The sequence below is a fragment of the Maylandia zebra genome, linkage group LG23 (genome assembly GCF_041146795.1).
Source record: "Maylandia zebra isolate NMK-2024a linkage group LG23, Mzebra_GT3a, whole genome shotgun sequence".
NCBI lineage: Eukaryota > Metazoa > Chordata > Actinopteri > Cichliformes > Cichlidae > Maylandia > Maylandia zebra.
Genome location: NC_135188.1, coordinates 17588998 through 17608818, shown reverse-complemented (window position 1 = coordinate 17608818; position 19821 = coordinate 17588998). Strand labels below are relative to the sequence as shown.

General features: G+C 38.7%; 1 protein-coding gene across 5 annotated transcripts in view; it reads left to right on the top strand.

Annotated features, from left to right (window-relative positions):
• ect2 (epithelial cell transforming 2) overlaps nucleotides 1–19821 on the top strand; it is a 38770-nt gene that overhangs the window by 10125 nt on the left and 8824 nt on the right. For 3 of the 5 annotated variants that reach the window (XM_076880173.1, XM_076880174.1, XM_014414229.3), the window contains 20 exons: nucleotides 76–165; nucleotides 412–519; nucleotides 2225–2298; nucleotides 3838–3968; nucleotides 4261–4376; nucleotides 5243–5305; nucleotides 7659–7881; nucleotides 8066–8227; nucleotides 9295–9419; nucleotides 10297–10416; nucleotides 10495–10563; nucleotides 10763–10873; nucleotides 12391–12487; nucleotides 12754–12835; nucleotides 13972–14050; nucleotides 14597–14716; nucleotides 16318–16456; nucleotides 17182–17336; nucleotides 17974–18081; nucleotides 19644–19778. In XM_076880173.1, coding sequence (XP_076736288.1) covers nucleotides 76–165; nucleotides 412–519; nucleotides 2225–2298; nucleotides 3838–3968; nucleotides 4261–4376; nucleotides 5243–5305; nucleotides 7659–7881; nucleotides 8066–8227; nucleotides 9295–9419; nucleotides 10297–10416; nucleotides 10495–10563; nucleotides 10763–10873; nucleotides 12391–12487; nucleotides 12754–12835; nucleotides 13972–14050; nucleotides 14597–14716; nucleotides 16318–16456; nucleotides 17182–17336; nucleotides 17974–18081; nucleotides 19644–19778 — 2307 coding nt within the window. The remainder of the gene's footprint in view (nucleotides 1–75; nucleotides 166–411; nucleotides 520–2224; nucleotides 2299–3837; nucleotides 3969–4260; nucleotides 4377–5242; nucleotides 5306–7658; nucleotides 7882–8065; nucleotides 8228–9294; nucleotides 9420–10296; nucleotides 10417–10494; nucleotides 10564–10762; nucleotides 10874–12390; nucleotides 12488–12753; nucleotides 12836–13971; nucleotides 14051–14596; nucleotides 14717–16317; nucleotides 16457–17181; nucleotides 17337–17973; nucleotides 18082–19643; nucleotides 19779–19821) is intronic. The other 2 variants (XM_076880175.1, XM_014414230.3) reach the window with 1 other exon arrangement.

The following is a 19821-nucleotide window of genomic DNA, read 5'->3' as shown; positions in this document are numbered from 1 at the left end:
TATTGTTAAAGGAAAACTTAAAATTCGAATTTGTTATTAATTCCACTCTTTAATTTTACTGTTTCTTTATCGTAGCCTCTCCAGTTTTCATGTCGACCTCTCTACTCCACCACCATGTTAAACCTGTCTCTGTGTTTCACTGGATTCAGGAACAAAGAGGAAATGGTGAGTTCATGAAGCATATACATGGCACTATCTGTTTGTAGTTCTGCTAATAAACAGACAAAAAAACAAAAACCTCTTTAAGTAGAAAAGTTAAATTTCTATCCAACACTTTACACGTGGTGTGTAAGGCCAAAGTAGTTTCTGCTATCATCTGATATGGTGTAAATTAGATTAAAGAACTTCTGGCCTTTCCCACCTTGATATTAATTTTTGTGTTGACCTTGTGGTTTTTCTTTGTTTTTGTAGAAAAACTTGGTGAATCTGGTTCATCACATGGGTGGGACCATACGGAAAGACTTTAGCACAAAGGTCACTCATCTTGTTGCATACTCCACTCATGGAGAGAAATACAGGGTTTGTATATACTTTTCCCCTCCTGTCTTTTTACTCTCTGTGCATCCAATATTAATTGCAGTGTGTTGAAGGGATGAGCATTAATTGACAAACTTCTTAACCTATTATATACTCTTTGTTGCTTTTTTTTTTTTTTTTTTTTTTAAACCTGTTAAGAGACAGCACTTCCAAAGGGGCCTTTTTTCTGCAAAGGAACACTTCACTTTCTAGCTTTTGGAGACTTGATAGGTGAACCACCACCAAATACTATCAAGAGAGATAACTGGCAAATTTTTCCCTACTCTGAAACCAAAGAAAACACAGGGAATCATTTTCTTACAAAATAAAAAACAACAACTCAGAAATAAGGCATGAAGTTTCTGAATCGATCTTCAGTTTAGTTCTGCAGTGTCTAGCTTCAGTGGTTATTGTGAGTAACCGGAGGCGTCACATTCTGCTGGATGCCCCTGATTTGCATTAAGTAGCCTTAAACTGGGGAGCTGGCGACTCATTGCCCTGGTGCTCAAAATAACGCATCAAGGCTTGCATGGAAATGATGGAGCCTACGCACATGTTCTTGACTCCATTAGAATACATGTTTAGAAGACAGGAACATTATTTACAGCTTTTGCAAAGCTAACAAACTTATTATACTTTCTGCTAAATTGTCATTGTTTTGATGCATTAACTAGAAGGATTAAAAAAATAAAAATAGAATAATTATGTTACCCTAAACATGGGGAACAAAATCTCCCCTTTTTGCAACTGAAAACAGAGCTATATGTCAAACTGAAGTCAAGATACCAAAATAATTGAAGCATATATATATATATATATATATATATATATATATATATATATAGAGAGAGAGAGAGAGAGAGACCTGAGTGACTTATTTCTTCCTCCTGGCTTTTTCATTGTACACCACTTCTTTTGACTGTGAAACACTGCTCTCTGCTTGAATAAATAGAATGAGCAGGACTGATGTGATGCCCCCCTGCAACCTAGCTTGAATCCTAATGTCTGGGTCTGTCAGAAAGTTGTAATTTAATTGCAGTTAAACAGCAGTTTTCTCGGTTTTGTGCCCTCCGTGGGGATAAATAGAGATCGATGGGTGGGCGGATGAATAGGTTGACACTTGTCATTCTTGTCGTTTTTCCGCTCGGATGAACAGATGCTTGATGCTGTTCTGCTTTTAGTCATCCTCACAATTATTTTCTTATTAATCCATTTCTTCCTTTTCTCTTCCTTCACTGTTATTTCTTCTTTTCAGTTAATTTTTTCATTGTTTTGTGCTTTTCTTTCTCAAAGTACTGTGAAGGGTACATTTTGTTCTAGCAGAAAGGACAAAATGCAGTGAACTTGTTGTGAGAGGCAGTCAAGGCTGTTTTCCATTTGAAAGTGTGACGCTAACTTAAAGAAAAAAAACTGAATTGTTTCAGCCCCAGACACTTTTTTTATATTGTGCCTGAAGTAGAAAATGTTTGTACCTGTCGCGTTTTGTATTGTGGTTCTGAGTGACAGGGCGATCAGGAGTAATGAAAACAGATGGGAGAGGTAGTTATGCTGTTATCAGTGACAGCAGAGCTATTTGACGGTCTTTTAGTTGCAAAATTGTGCCTAGATGAATGTCATGTCCTTCTTTTTGTTATTTCTGTCATTTCTGCCTCATTTCTTATTCACCAATTACCCATTTGTGTTCTCCTCTGCTGTGTTTTGTCCTTAGCTGGCAGTGTGCATGGGGACACCCATCCTCACTCCATCATGGATTCTTAAGGCCTGGGAAAGAAGAGATGATGTGTAAGTTGAATGTTGAATACCATGTAAAGGACATGTGCTTCCAACACATGCAGTACTTTGGTAAAGCAGGTAACCAGCTAGTGCCAGCCCATCCTCTCTGGGCTTTCAACGATCAGCTGGCCTGCTAGCCAGGTTGCTATTGTGGTGATCGTCACCAATTCTAGTAGCTGCTTCCCCGAAGAGAATCTCGCCCTAGAGCTGGGACTCAAACCCTGCAGCTGGCTAAAATAATCATCATCCTCCTGCTCTGAAGATTCACTCTAATTGGCAGCTCACAATGCTTATCAAGTAAACAGGAGGAATTTAAGAATGTAACATGGTATTTAATTAAACTACAAAAGCCTGTGAACTAAAAAACATGTACAGTGGTCTCGCGTTTCTCGTGGGAGTTCCGTTCTAAAAATGACCCGTGATAGGTGAGATCCGCGAAGTAGCCAGCTTTATTTTTTACGATCATTATAGATGTTTGAAGGCTGTAAAACCCCTGACTACACACTTTATATACTTTTCTCAGACAGGCACGAACATTTTCACACTTTTCTCTCTTGTTTAAACAAAGTTAAAAACCTTGTGAATCAATGGTATGGAAGTAGCGGAAGCAAGAAGAATGAGTTAAGTAAAGTTTGACTTTTCTGACTGTTTTGTTTCGCTTAATGCGCCTTATAATCCGGTGTGCCTTATAGTCTGAAAAATATGGTAACTTCTACCTTCCTTTAGCATGTCCAGAAGTCCAACTCTTTGTGCGATGGTTAGCATCTTCTTTGGTTGGTTAGAAAACTTGCAAACATACAGCACATATAGCACTTCAGAGTCACACTGCTAGTGATCGAATCCTTTTTTATTTATTAACCTTTATTTAACCAGGAAAATCCCATTGAGATTAAAAACCTCTTTTTCAAGGGAGACCTGGCCAAGATCTTTATGTAAATTTGACAAGCTGAACACATTCTGTACTTTACAGGAGACACGGCAGGGATGAGATTGATTGACAATGGTCTACAGCCAATCGGGACGCAGAACACAATGTGCTGTTACAAAAAAAAATCATGCATAATTGCACAAAAATAAATCAGTGAAGCCGCGAAAGGTGAACCGCGTTATAGCAAGGGACCACTGTATATGTATCCCTCCCCCACCATAAAGAAAAATCTAAATGTGATTTTTCCCATCCTGAAATGGTATAAAACCAGTGCAAGCTAACAAGCTTTGTTGTTTCTGAATTGTTTCAAGCATGTTCCACCACTGTCTTCATGATGGCAGTGCTGACAAGAGTTCAAATTGGCTGATAATAAGCCATGTCAGGGCATCAAGCGGATGTTTATTACTTTGCTATGTGCCCAGAGGGGATAATTGTAAAACTGTCTTGTTTACTTATTGCTATGCATGATTCATGTCACCTATTATATACTTTGCATATCAGTGTTAGTTAAGGAGCCATTAGATAATTATTTTATGTTTAATTGCATCGCACACTACTGTTACTTACTGCACATACTGTTCAGTGCAGTAAAGTCATTATTAATTTTATTTTTTGTGAAGAAATTTCCACGCAGGTGACGAGGAGTTTCGAACTGAGTTCAAAGTGCCCCCGTTTCAGGACTGCGTTCTCAGTTTTTTGGGGTTTTCTGAGGAAGAGAAGGCCAACATGGAAGAGAGGACTCTTAAACACGGTCAGTGCCACATTTTATGAAAGCTTCATACAAAGTACACTAAAGACATTTAAAATCAGTTTGAGCACCCTCTACTACAGGAAGGTTTTTTGTTTAAAGCCGTGTGGAGAACTTGTGCAGTTTTTCTACAGTTTCTTGTCTGTAATCCCAGACTGGCTCCATATGACTGAGTCTTTCTGACCCTGACTGTAATTTAGAGGTTATTGTCTTATGTTCCAGAATGAATCTGTGATAAGGATTTAGTGTTGTGTGCATTTTATTTATATAATCTCCTGGTTTTTCTTCATGAAAGGTGGCACGTACCTTGAGGTTGGAAATGAAAGATGTACGCACATGGTTGTGGAGGAAAACCTGGTAAAGGAGCTACCATTTTCTCCCTCCAAGAACCTATTTGTGGTCAAACAAGAGGTAGGCCTTTATATGTTTATTTTCTAGTCTTTGGCATTGATTTTTACTTAAATAGCCTTGGATAATTATTGACATTATCATGGAATGACACACATTATAGACTAGAAACTATCTACTGATGGGATCACACTAACTTTGATGCTTTTTAACGTACTGATGTTCTGACCCAGAAGAAGCTATTACTCAAGGTAACAGGTAGTCATTACTCTATTATTACTACTTCTCATTGGTCAGCCTTATATGTCATTAAACTCTGCCTTCAATTTGCTCTAAACTGCACATTTAAGTTTTTTTTTCTCTGTTTGCTGCCATGTTTTGTTGTTATTCTTGAGATCAACTACTAAAGCTGCTTAACATCACCCAACAAGCTATTAAAAGTTCAGAACAGCATCTCATACACACAGTAATGTTTCTGTGCAACTTCAAGACAAAAACAAGTTTGATTGGTAGTGGCTAAGACTGTCCAGACATGGCTGAATAATTAGTGTCCACTAGGGTTATGTTGCAGGAGGACAGGGACACCAGAGCAAAATAATGAATGCTCTGAAACAGAGTAATTATCTGATCAGGATTCTGTTAAGGTTAAATCTCAGTCAATACTGTCTCTGCTTCCCCCCTTTTCCTTCCGATGCTGTCAGAGAGGGGGTGAAAAATAGAGTTCCTCTTCCAGTGGATGAAAAGGTTAAATCACCTACATAACTTGGTTTGCCTGTATTGTTAACTACACAGTCAATATAGTGGTATCATTTTCTTTACTTTGTCAGTTTTATTGGTTTCAAAGGAAAGGGTACGATATTAAGTATTGTTAATCTTTTTCTGTCTTTGTCCTAACTCGGGTCAATAAAAACTGCTGTTTCTTCTCGCAGTGGTTCTGGGGAAGTATTCAGATGGATGCTCGAGCTGGAGAATCCATGTACCTCTATGAGAAGGTGAGTACATGATTATTAAATTATTATTTGCGTATCTATAAAAGCAAAAATTATGTACACAATATTTATGTAAGACAACAAACGGTAAATGGAGGATTTTTTTTTTCTAGATGTGCAAGTACAGCATACAGCCAGTATTTAGAAACAGTTCTCCTATTTGTTTTTTAATTCTAAGCTCTTTTATTTGTTTACATTGTCCCTGTTCCTGTTTAAATACTTAATTTTTGTTAGTTTGATGGTTTTAGCTTGCATATTCCTGACCAGTGGTAAACTGCCATCTGTTCTTTTAACCCTTGTGTGGTGTTCATATTTTTGTTACTCAGCCAGTGTTCATGGGTCTGGTGGACCCGCTAGAGTTTTGGCTTTTGAAATTAACACTATCAAACAATTTTATGTTAAATTACTCAACAGATGTTCACTTCATCCCAATTACAAACCATATGAACAGCAAACATGGTTAATTTTTTCCCTTTACCTTTGTTAGATCATATTTATGAATTAATGTGCTTCTCGTTTTTTTTTTTTTTTTTTTTTATAAAATGTTATAAAAATAAATCAGTTATAATCAAGTGGAGTGAGTGGAAAGACACAACACATTTACACGTGAAGCAATATGTTTCACAACTAAATGGGATCAGCTGCTCATCAATGGTGACATTAGGCCCAGGGTTGTAAAACAGGGGGAGGTGGTGCACACACTTATCCCACACTGTCCAAGCAGCTAGCTTGTCTCTCTGCCGTCGAGCTGGTCTGTCGTCTCGGTTATCAAAACGGATAATCCTGGAAATTTTGTGGAAGTTTTCCAGAGACATTGATGCATGGAAAGGTTCTTGCCGGTTTCTGCATCCCACAGGGATTCTGTGGATTCCCCTTTGGACCTGAAAACTCCTGCAAGGATAAGAACCCCAAAGTAGGCCTTTGGGGTTCTTAGATGAATTTGGTCCATCTCCTTCCACCTCTCTCCAAAAACACACCTTCCTTCTAGATTACTGCAATCCAGAATAATTTTCTGGATGGAATCTGGGATGAAAAGCTCAAATGAAGACTTGATGTCCTGCACATGAGTAACTGTCAGCCGTGTTGGCCCTGCCTTATCACAGTAACAGCTCTGCATTTCTTGGGCAAGAAGACCATCCAATTTCACCAGTTACTGACATCCATATTCCTTCACTTGCTGTCTGGTGGGCTTGTTCTGGTCCTGGAGCTGGCTGCAGATGGGGTACTCATCTTCGTTTTGTTACTAAATGGTGCTCAACCTCATCCTCTTCTTCAAAGTCACTGTCAGACTCTGAATTTTCAGAAATGTGAAATATTCTGAAACCTCTTTGTCAACATCATCATCCAAAGCCCCTCTCTCTTCCAAAATCAATTGGATGGCCCTCGCAGCAGATAATCTTTTGCCATCTTGATCAGTTGTGATAAAGAACCACACTGGCAAAGTCTTATTTATAGTATTATGCCCCTAATTAGCAGGAGGGACAGGGAATGAGAAAATAAAATTTGGATCCCTCAAGAAAGAGGGTAAAATGTGTGGGAATGTCAGAGCAGACAACAATGTTGCAACTTTGTGCGGGAGCAGGAGGGGAAGAAAACACTATCAGCAGCACCAGAAAGGAGGAGGACAGAGTGTGGGAACACAGGACCTACACTTTCAACACTTTTATTAGGCCTGGGTCCAGTGGACCCGAACACCTTGTATGTAATGTAAATGCGTGGGGGGGAGGTACAGTATGAGGTCATTGAAAATTAGTTCGGATTTATGTTCTTCACAGAAAATAAGCCAAAGCCAATGAATTTCAGTTTGAAAAAATAATTAATTGTTTAATTTTTCTTTTGAGAAAAACTGAAAACGGGTCTCACAGACCCGAACACCATACAAGGGTTAAGTCTTGCCATATTAATTCTTACCCCTTTCACTTCATTATGGAGTTTCCTATCACTCTCAAGCTTTATGCTGGATCCAGATTACACAGTATTATCACAAAACTAGCTGAAGCTGTAAAACAAACAAATAAATAATTATTTGAACATTTAAAAACCATGGCTGCCCTACATGACAATCAGTGCTTCATCTTGGACTTCCTCACAATATCGAGGAAGCGACTGTTGTGTCAAAAAACTGTGACAACTTCCAGAAAGTGTCCATGACGAACTGTAAAATCTCAGTGTACCTTTCCACATGCAACATAGAAATGAGGGATAAGATTAAGTGTAGATGATCCATACTGGCCTTTTTGTACTTCTCATTCATTTCATAATTTGCAAGAAATGTTCATGACCTTTTCATTCTTTAGTTTTTACATAGGTTGCTTTGTGTTTACCATGAGCTTTCTTTTTCCTCTCTGCACTTCAGAATGACAGCCCAGCTATGAAGAAAGCAGTGTCCCTCCTTTCCCTCACCACCCCAAACAGTAACCGTAAGCGTCGACGTCTGAAGGACACATTGGCTCAGCTCACCAAAGAAACAGAGATCTCTCCCTTCCCTCCGCGCAAAAGACCGTCAGCAGAGCACTCGTTGTCTATTGGTTCACTGCTGGACATCTCTAATACTCCAGAGACATGCAAGGCTTTGGCAGGTATTGATGGGAGAATGGATGACAGTCTCTTTTATGCAACTCTTAAGCAATTATGTCATATATACATTTTGCTAAATATTAATGGATCCCTGCAGGCAGCGTTTGTTTTTCCCACCGTAGTTGTGCTTTAGTTGAGTTTTTCTTTCTTCAGATGAAAACTGTACACAACTCTTCTTATTTCCAGAAGACAGAGTAGGAGAAAGTTTTGTGGCCAAGACTAGGATAGGAAGAAGGAAAACCAGGGAAAGGAGTAGGACAGACAGGGAGGAGAGGAGAAAAAGGTCCCATCTGACTACAAATGCTTGTCAACAACCAGAAGAAGAGCAGCACCAGGGAACTTATGGAGGTTTGGATTTTGAGCAGGACAGTGGGGATAGTGGTTGGCATTAATTAAGAGCTATTACAAAGTTATTGTTTGATGGATGACAAACTGCTTTTACGGTAATGTAGTTGGTTTTTATCTGTAACACAACCAAATTGTTTCTGATTTTTTTAGTTATATTCTCAATCACTCCCAGGCCAGCTGAGTGTAAAGGAGTACAAATGTGAAGTAGTCACCAGTTTGTCACCCTCAAACAAGCCAAGGTTTAATTTCTGGATAGCTCAGTGGATAGTGTAACTGTGCATGGCTTAACTATAAAAACCCATAATGAAGAGATTACAAGTATCATTGTATACAAAATGAAAATCTTAAGCACTGCAACTGACTAGTCACCAAATATTAGAAAATACTAGCCTTACTTCCACTCAATGCAGTACCTTCATCTAAAGAGCATAGTTTAATACTTTAATTTGGCTTAAAGTGTTTGGGGGGATAAGATAAAAGCAGAACATGTAACAGATGTCAGATGGGGGGGGAAAAAGCCATTGGCAGACATAAACATAACCGCTTAGCTCTGGGACGTTCAGCTTCTGATATCTCAGTTTTAGGAAAAATGCCAAGAAATTTCTCAAGGAGGTCGTCTTCACAGTCAGCACAGAGCAATGTAAGACACGTTTTGTGTGAACGTCTGACTCTCGATTTGGCAAACGGCATGTTCTCTAACGTTGAGAGCACTGGCTTGTAAAGACCAATGAGGTCAGCCAGGCCATGTCAAAGGAAATAATTCTTTAAAGTCAAATAAATATATTTATTAACTCTGTGTACCAACATGAATAAACCAAAACCTATTAAAAACCTATAAACTGTGTTTTTGCATTTACATACTTTTCATTCCATTACATACATTGTGCCATTAACCCGCACAACAGAATTGCAGTACATAAAAAATATTTATAATAATAATTTTGTTTTCAGTCAGTTATAGTTGTTAACAAGCTATGATAGTGAATGGACACCTGGCACTCTCTGCCTGTACTTCAGTGCACCATTATAACCTTATGTCTTCCTGCCTGGCTTCTTTGTTCCTCCAGAGAGTTCGAAGCCTTCTAAGAGTTCAACTCCGGTTCTCTCCAAGCAGTCAGCCAGGTGGCAGGTCTCCAAGGAGCTCTACCAAACTGAAAGCAACTATGTAGACATTTTAAGCACAATCCTACAGGTAAGTGTGTGTCTGTGTTCACATGGTGTGCACAGTTCTAATATTTCCCCCTCAGGTCAACCTGTGTGTTGTCCCTGGCGACAGTTTGAGGCTAAACTATAATCATTAAAGGTTTGTATGTGTGTATTTGCAAGCTGCAACTTGGCCTGTCTTATCAGTTGGTCCCAGCAGAGAGTCAGACAGCTGACCAGTGAGGGAGAAAATGACCTGCCTGACCATTTCTCTCTCTGTCTCCGCTTGAGAATCTTTTACTCTTTTTTTGCTTCTTTTCTTTATCTTCTTTGGATTTCCTCCATTTTGATGTTGCTTACCTTCAGGTTGCTTCTGTGGCTCCTCCACTGTGATTTTTATTTTATTTTTTATCTTTATCAAAGAAAAACAGCAGAAACTGACTCCATTATCCAGAGATTCAGAATTTCATGCATGCCTAAAAAAGATGTAGTGCTGTTTATTACGGCATGTTTCATTGTTGGGTCATGTTTCTTTTTCTTTAGTATTTATAGATAATTGGATTTCATTTTTCAACCTGAAACAACAATGGCACAGTTGATTGGAGATGGGAAAAACAGATAAAGATAAAATGTATTATACCTTTTCTGTTTTTTCTCACAAGTGATGTTCACATTTACATGAATTAACTTGGACACAACATGATGGCATAAAAGCTTGAAAATACTAAAGCTTCAAGCCATTTTCTTCATGTATGATTAGAAGACAATTGAAAAATAATATCCAGAAAATATCCCCATCTCTGGGTACGTTGCTCTGGATTGTCATTTCATCTAAAATGTTGGTCTTTGATCTTTTGACATGTGAATCATTCTTGGTTCTTCATGGTGTATAATAAAGTATTTCCCATATTTACTTTAATCTTTAGCTTTTCAAGCATCCATTGGAAAAAGAGGGACAGGTGGGTGGACCTATCCTGGCTCAAGAGGAGATTAAGACAATATTTGGCAGCATCCCAGACATCTATGAAGTTCATACCAGAATAAAGGTAATGTATCCCCAAACGTTTGTCTTATGCAAAAATCGGAGAAAAGTTTTGTTGTTAACCTTCTGGTCTGTTGATCAGAATGATCTTGAGGAGCTCCTCACAGACTGGTCAGAAAACAGAAGTGTTGGAAACATCATTCTGAAATACGTGAGTTTCTACGTGTTTATACATGATGTATACATGCTATAAAAGTTCACACATGCTTGGTGGTCAAGGCTGGTCAAAGTCAGAGAGAAATAATATCGGCGTCATGGTGTGTCAAATTACTTAATGAGACTAGTATTTTGGATTCTCACGTAAACTTTATTCTTCTGTGTGACTCTTCCTTTTTTCCCCTTCCTTATAGTCTAAAGAGCTGGTGAAGGCCTACCCCCCCTTTGTCAACTTCTTTGAAATGAGCAAAGAGACCATTGTTCGGTGTGAGAAACAAAAACCACGGTTTCATGCATTCCTCAAGGTATGACCTTTTATGTTTGTGTGTTTTTTGCCTGTCTAGTGGATTTCATGACATGAGCAAAAAAAAAATCTGATACATGAAAAAACCCCAACTTGATTAAAATGTGACAGATGTTTGTATCCACAGCCTTTTGACTGTTTACCACTGCAAATACTAAATCTTTCAGAGGAAGTCACATTATGTCCCCTTGCACCTGTCCATCTATGACTGACACTGACTCTTCAATTTTTATCAAAAGTACGATCCTTCAACTTGAGTTTTAATTTTGAGAATTTGGCAGGCAACTCCCTCCCTGCAACTTGCCGAATCTGGTGAGTGGGTCAGGTGGTGAGGTGAAGATTGTGTTGGTATGCATAAAAGACTTTTGCTTTCATTGTGCACTCAACATGGCGCACACCTTCAGTTTAGATTATTTCCTCTGAATGTTCACTGTCACATCCCAGTAGATTTTGCACATTATAGTAGAATCTCTTGTTGACAGTCTGACCCAAGGGGACAAGTTCACAGTGCACAACGAATGCTGAGAGGGGGGGAAAAAAAAGAGATAATGTGACCATACTCCCAGTGTCGCTCTTCACTTAATGTGCTACCCTCAGGCTTATAAACTGGACTCTTCAACTGAAAATTACAGTGGTTGTAGCGGGAGACCAGACTCTCATCACCAGCAATATTTCATCTCATGAATTCAAAACAGAAGCTGATGTTGGCTGTCTGCGTTGCAGTTTCACTGCAGACCTCGAACTTGCGCAAACAGTGCAAGCGGTAAGAACTGAGCTTCCAGGGAACAACATAACAAAAGCTGGCACACTGGATGCTGTCTGAACATGATGACAAGATGACCTTAAACACCCTAATTTTACTGGCCTGTTTCCAGAATTTTTTAATCACGCCTCATAAGTCTAAAGACTTTTCGCTGGCTTAGAAAATCAGATTCTCAGAAGAAGGCTCACAGATTAATAAAACATAAACACCACCTCAGATTACCTAACTATGAAATTGTTTAGTACTTGCATAGCATTTTTCTACTCAAGTACTCAAAATGCTTTTATTACAAGCTTCAGTCACCCATTCACATACACATTGATACAAACACTTTTTTTTTATGTGCCTAAGCTCTTTTAACTTAACACATATACACTCCAATGGCTGCATCAGGGGCAGCTTGGGGTTCAGTCTCATGCCCAGAGATACTCCAACAAGCTTGACTACAGACAAGAGGAGCTGGGGATTGAACCACCAACCTTCTGAATGATCAACCTGCTTCTTGAGCCAGGCCTAAACTGGCTTTCTCCAGTGCATGTAAACATATAAGCAACAGATAAAACAGACATAGCATTTATTACATGTGTTGTGATGTGGACATGTCCTTGTTTTTTATGTTTTGGTTATTTATTTATTTATTCTTTTATTTTATTAACTTTTTAAGAATAAATTTTCCAGTTATCACGTAAATTAGGATTTAAATAACCAGCAGAAGTCTAAATCAAGCTTCAATTTTATTTGCTTCCATTATACAGATTAACCAGGCCAAGCCAGAATGTGGCAGGCAGACACTGGTGGAGCTGCTCATAAGACCAGTACAGAGACTGCCTAGCGTGGCCCTTCTTCTTAATGGTAACGCATAAATATATAACCCTTTGTCAAAATAGTTTAGATGAACTTTTTGCAGCAACTCTCCTTGTCTTTTTTTTTTTTTTTTTTTTTTTTTTTTTTATAAATCTTTCCCCGTCTACATCTGCCACCATTTTTCTTTATGTCCTGTTGATTCCCTTTTGTAACTTCTCTTCCTCTGTTCTTTTCTGTTCATATTTCTGTGATTTTCATCTCTTCTCTCCCGTCTACTTCTTACGAAACTTTTTCCATTCTTTTCTCTATTCCAGACATAAAGAAACATACATCGGATGACAACCCAGACAAGATAACACTGGAGAAAGCAATTGAGTCTCTGAAAGAAGTCATGACGTGAGTTGGCATGACCTTAACCTTGCTTTTGTGACAATTTCTCGGCTAGCATTGTTTGATCATTTATACATTTTAACACTTTCTTGTGAATTCTCTTTTATCATAATGAGTCTTGACCATCATGCATATTCAAATTGTAGTAATTGACCATTGTTCAGTAAAGATTCGGCAATAATTGAAGCTGTTCAAATCTTGACACATCTGAAGAACTGCTGCAGATATTCATGGAGCCATAGTCTGAAAAAACAGCTACCTTTTAATACAGGTGTATGCTGGTAAAGCATGAAATGTGCAATAGTAGAGAATAATAAAACCGTTTGTATAGTCGTGGTTATGCTACTTAAATTAATTAGACTTGGCAGTTTAACTTTAAGGTCACACCTCTGGACTTTGATCATCTCCAGCCGGAGACGCATTCTATCCAACAGTGCAAACATCTGTGATAACCAGTCTCATTTTACATTCTCATGTGGCTTTAACTGGGTCAGATGTTCTAAACAGTTGGCTATAATAATATCCCCTGAAATTAGCAGAAGTAGTCTGCAAGGTGGAATTCAGTGGAGTGCCACCTTGTGAACTTTTCTTAATGCTCAAAACAGCATTTTAACCAACAGCCAACTGGGTTTTTAATTTTCTGTTATGTACTTGTCCAAGAGAAATGTATTCTCTAACCATTTCGAAGTACTTCACCTCCTCATTACATTCCTAAATGTCCAGCGAACGCACAATCGATCCAATACCGGCTTCCAGTGACTGTATTTGTCAGTACTCCAATATCGGCATACACTGATGCATGGATTCATAAAAGGAAAAATATGCAGCACTAACATGATTTAATACCATTTAAAGGGACCTTCAAGACGGAGGAATGATTTCATATATTGTTGACCTTTTTTTCCCCTAACTGGCTTAACTTTTTGTTGCAGTTGTTAGCAAATTGCCGTGTTCTGTATTTGTGGTTATGATTGACTTTTATCAATAATTAAAACGGAAATAAATACTATCCTTGTAAAACTAAGACAGTTGATAAATTATGAAGCAATTTTGCTTTTTTCCAGTGGCCCACTGAATGATTTTGATTTTTTTCTTTTCTTCTTAAGCATTAATCACATTTTTTTTGATGTCTCTCTTTTTAGCCACATTAATGAGGACAAAAGGAAAACTGAAGGCCAGAAGCAAATCTTTGATGTTGTTTATGAAGTTGATGGTTGTCCTGTAAGTTTGAAGATTGCTGCTGTTTACCTGTGTGTGATTGCTACACTCATTTTAGTGCAGATTGTGTACTAATTCATTTCTATGCAAAAATATTTTTTTAAAAAAATTGTGACGGTGAACGTCTGTCTTCTAGTTTTCCTCCAGAAGGCAGGCCCTAACCACTAAACAGACCAGGCAGTCTATTTCAGTCATGTGGAGAGGAACAATAGTATTTGTACTTTTGCAGTTAAAATGTAGTTGTTTTATAATGCATCCTAATGTTTTGGGAAGTGGGTTTGTAAGAATAATAATAATTTAACATTTTAAAGGGACTCGAGAGAAACCAAAAATAAACCACTGGCAAGTCTAAATAACCTGTAAGTGCAAATGGGACCTTGACAGTTTGTCTTCGTCTGTGTCAGGCCTGTGATTGGCTGCCTGTCTACGGCTACTACCATCTAAACTATGAGCTAGTTGAGCTGTTGGACATGCCTGCCTCCCTCTTTAACATGCACTCACCATTTTTCTCTTCACCTTCTTGCTACTTATCGTGCTTTCTCTTTCCAGGCCAACCTGCTGTCCTCCCATCGTAGCCTCGTTTACCGAGTAGAAACCATTGCTCTGGGAGATCAGCCATGTGACCGTGGTGAAAATGTCACATTGTTCCTCTTCAATGACTGTCTTGAGGTGAAAATGCATCAACACACGATTAAAGTTTTGGTCATTCAAAGACCCAGATTCACACTTATTAACCCCTGAACCCACTGTCAGTGTAAAGGTTACCTTTATCACACCAGATCTGAAACCTAGGCTGTATTTAAATCTACCTTTGGGCTTAATTAAAAATGTATAAACATTTCTTCATATTTATATGTTGTTAGGTAAAGCTCTTTCGCAGCTAAATTAATAATTTCAGTTCAGGTTTATTTATATAGCACCAAATCATAATAACAGTTGCTTCAAGGCACTTTGCATTGTAAGGTAAAGATCCTACAATAGTACAAAGACAACTGACAAAACCCCTATGAGCAAGTGCTTCGGCGACACTGGGAAGGAAAATATAGGAATATATTGCCACCTGTTGCTTTGGCATGTTCCTAGCAGCGTTTTGCTTCATTTTTGCATTTACGTGTGGACGGGATTATTTTTTTTTAAATGAAAACGGAAAATCTCAGTTTTCAAAAATACCCGTGGACGTAGCCTCAGATGCAGACATTACCATTTCTTTTGTCTGTTTTTTTGGACTTATATGAATCTACTTGAGACAATAGGGTGACAGTGGAGTTTGAAATTGATACCGTAGGTGTTTCTACTAGGGGCAGCACTGGCAGCAGTCGGTATTTTTAATTGGGTAATTACTCCCTGTTAAAACACTTATTGTAAGTGTTGGTCTGCTATTGTGATTAAGAATAAGCAAATGATACATTAATAGTAATCGGTGCAGAAGTTATGGTCTTTCAGCTGTAATGCGTGGTTTAAAGTTACATAGTCATAGTATGATGCAGATTCTTTGTCACACAGGGGGCCGGCTAGATATACTTTTGCTGTTAGTGGTGTTTTCCATCTGTGACTTTAGTCTTGTCATATTCTTTTCAGAATTCTCCTAAAATATCCCTTGCACCCAAGATTGCTTATCTGGCCTTTTATATGTTGAGCTGTTATGTTTCCCAACAAAAATGATAAAGATAAAAAGAAGCTAAAGGCTTCAGAGGTTTTGGGAGAGTCTCTCAGCGTGTCTCAGAATATGCTGTGCAAGTCTCTTGCCAAATCAGGAATGTGCAGTCTATCACTGCTGACACAAAGTGTGTGTGTTAATTAGCAGTGGGTCAGCATGGGAACATGGCAGGCAATCATGAAAGAGACGAGGTTAGCGGCTGCGCTGATTCAGAACTGTCAGTGACGCCTCCTAATGAGCCTGTCTGTGTGTGTTCAGCAGCTACACTGTGTGTGTTTTAATATATAGAATGGCCATTGTCATGGGTGGCCTCACTACTCTCTATCATCAGCAGCCATTGATTAACTCTTGACCTGGAATGTTGCGTTGTATTTTATCCTCTCCCACATCTCCCTCCTTTCTTCTCTGCCTCTTCTATCTTCCTTCTCATCTCCTAATTAACGTGACATTAATGAGTTGCATCGTTTACCTCTATGAAGGCATCATTGATTTATTGCCAAGCAATCGATAGCAACTTCACCCACATACTGCAAAATGCACCCACACTCAAGGGATGTTACTTTGAAGTTGACTTTCACACTTACCTGCAAAGTTGGTGTCTGCATCTCTACAGATTGCAAGGAAGCGACACAAGGTGATCAATACGTTCAAGAGTCCGCTGGGACAGACGAGACCACCGCCCCCCCTGAAACACATAGCATTAATGCCGCTGTCTCAGATTCGACGAGTGCTGGACTTGCAAGACACAGAAGGTAAAATTGGCAAAATACACAGTTGCATCTTAACATTTCATCTGCAAGTCATCTCAGTGTCCATATGATCAGTCGTAAGTGGAGCAGAAGATTAAATAATTTCATTTCTAAGTTGTATTTTTGAAAAATCCTGTATCGTGCTTGATAAAATTTTAAAGAAACTGTCAGCTTCCAACTAACTGAAAATGTTAGTTATCTTTAATTAATTAATGTAATTTGTTGTTTTTCCCTCAAACAGTCCATCTGAATAATCACAGCTTCTGTTTGTTGTTATAATCAATTTCCTTCATTTGCTTTTAAGAGAGTACTTTGTTTACTTGCACTGCAGCTAAAGAAGGACACCCTGGCTGTAGAAGTACAGAGCTAACTAACTTTAGAAGATATCCACTCAGTCTGTCTGACTTGGACGCTGAAGCCTCATTAGATGAACTTTTGAATATTCTTTTGCACAAGATGACTCTGGCTTCTGTAACCCATCACCCCCAGCAGTCTTAAGTGTTACCATCATTTCTTCCTGCTCATCTCTTTTCAACAGTTTCTTCTCCCATCTCCTCTTCCCACACACTCCCTTGATCTTCCTTTTTTCTTTCTTATATCTTTCTCTTCTCACCGCCTGATTTCTTTTTTCTTTTTTTAAACCCTCTTACTTTTGTCACTGTTAATTATCTTCCCTCTTGCACCGTCACTGTCTGTCCTGGTCTCACTCTTTCAATTCCTCCCTTCAGAGTGTGTGAATGCATTCGCCTTGGTGGTTCGCCCTCCGACTGAACAGGAGAACTTGTTGTTCAGCTTCCAACTGGCGGGAGAGGAAACGGTTAAAAGCGCCTGGCTGCGAACACTTTGCCGCCATGTAGCCAACACCATCTGCAGGGCTGATGCGGTGAGAAGCAGCACACTCGTACATAAAGAGAAAGAAAGCAATGGAGGACATTTTTTGTTCGAATGTATTTGTTTCATACATTTGTATATGAGAAGACAGGGCATGTTTATGACATGCGGTTAGATGTGGGAATGCATATCGTAGTTATTGTTCATGGAAACAAAAATGAGAAATTACATAAAAGATTAAGTTATTTAGTGCTTGTGGAAAATGGTAGAAATCAGACTTCTCTGGTGTTGATTAAGCTCATGCATTGTTGAGCTCACTGGAAGATGTTAATTTGAGATGCTGCAGTTTGCAGAGTACTCAGCAGGGGGCGATGTTGGCATCTGTTCTGCCTAAACGGCACACAGCTGCATTCCTAATGCTTTTTTCACTGGGTCAGAGCTGCAATGTGAATACCAATGAGAGGACTTCAGTTTGTTAAAAAGCCCACTGCAGGGTAAGGGAGAGAAGGAAATAAAGACTGTGTTAATCCTCCTCCACATACCAGCCTACTAGTTCGACAACAGAGTAAAATGTATCCATCTGTACTGATTACTTGAATTGCACTCTTCAGGTCATGATTTACTATACTGAGTTTGGATCTTTTTTTATTTATTTATTTTTGTATTTTGTCATCTTGTCTTGCAAACAGGAAGACCTTATTCAGTGTACAGACCCAGACTCACTGCAGGTCAGCACCAAGGATATGGACAGCACCTTGAGCAAAGCCTCCAGGGCCATCAAGAAAACCTCTAAAAAGGTAAAGGTCGAAGAAGTGGCTTTTAATAAGGAACCCTTCCAATATTGACCCCTAAATATTAATGATTTTAGTGGTATTGTAAAGCGCTTTGGGTGCCTTGAAAAGCGCTATATAAATCCAATCCATTATCATTATTATTATTATTATCATTAATATTTGGTGGAAGGCTCCAAAAATTGACTCAGCGGGAGGAAAGAGATGGGCAACATGAGTATAAAACCTTGCATTCTTAGCAATTTTTATTTATTTATTTACTTTTTTGGATGTTCTAAAGAGTAAAGTAGGTGTGATGGAAATAGAAAGGGCTAAGTAAAAGACAGCAGCACGATGCAAAAACCGTGCAACTCGTTTCCCTCTCTGATGTCACACCTGCTTTTGTGGAAGATTTTCTTCTGCTGATGCCCTGCATGTTTGAACCTATAGCTCAGGGAGTTTTCTCTAGCTGCAAAGCTTCAGAAGCAGGTTGATCAGAAAGTGCCAGAAATGGTCCAATAAAAATCAAAAAACATACCTACTTCATCTCAATCACCTGTACTGTTGTTAATATGGCTGGTAGTAACCTGGAAGTCCCTTACACGTCTCCTTGCACTTCTGTAGTGTGTGCTGGATTTATTCCAGGGTGTCAAAATGGTCATTTTTCAACTTGATTTTTATTTTTCAGAAATGGATGAAAAGCTTGTTTTGGCCAAAATAAAAAAGTTAGTTTGAAAAAGAAGCTTACGTCTGCAGTCATGTTTGATTGAACTGCAAAGTAATAGCATTGTGGATACTGGAAGGCCTTCTAGAGTTATCTGAAAACAGTTGGTGTGCTGGGATCTGTCTGAACGTGTCTGAGTAGATGATCTTGAATGGGAGGTTGTCAGTTATTGTTTATCTGTTAGTCCAGGTTCTATATACTAATTTATGTTAGTTTTGACACAGTATATGATAATGATTTAACAAATTGAACAAAATGTAAATCAAAGAACACCAAATTACCAGATGTTGACTAAATGCCTGCTCATTAGATGAGCAATGGTTTTTGTTGTGGGCACTTCTTGTCATAAGTGTTTTTGTAATTATTGAGGCCTTTGCCCTTTTTTAAAAAAATGAAATGTGATCATTTAACAGACTGTACTTGATAATGACAGCTTTTACATATTTGTACCCATGCTCTGCCTGGTACAGATGCTTCAATGCCAGAAAAACTGCATACAGGTTTTTTTCACTGCGTTTGGAAGAAATAAATCCTCTAGTAATGCAGGTGGCTTCAGCAGTGATGGACACTAAGAGCAAAGGCAAAATGAGTTACAGCTACAGATACTCAAAATGAAGTGGCTGAAAATAGAACCTGTTGAATGCAAAAATATCATGCGGCGCCTATGACAAAGATGAAGAGCAGGTGTTCTAGAAGTGTTAGTTTTCATGGTGCAACAAGTGGACAAAAGTGGAGCTTTGTTTTTTTTTCTTTTACCATTACAAATATGACAGAGACCTGCCAACAAAACTGAAATTATTGACGTTTCCTGTGTGTGTGTGTGTGTGTGTGTGTGTGTGTGTGTGTGTGTGTGTGTGTGTACTAGGTGACAAGAGCGTTTTCTTTCACCAAGACCCCAAAGCGTGTGATCCAGAGGGCTTTCATGGCCAACAGTCCTTCAGATGAGAAAAGCCAGAGGCTGAGCTGTGAAAACCGCGTCGGCAGCAGCACCACGTTGGCTGTAAGTTCATTTATCTATATGGCGTTATTAAGTCTGGTACTAG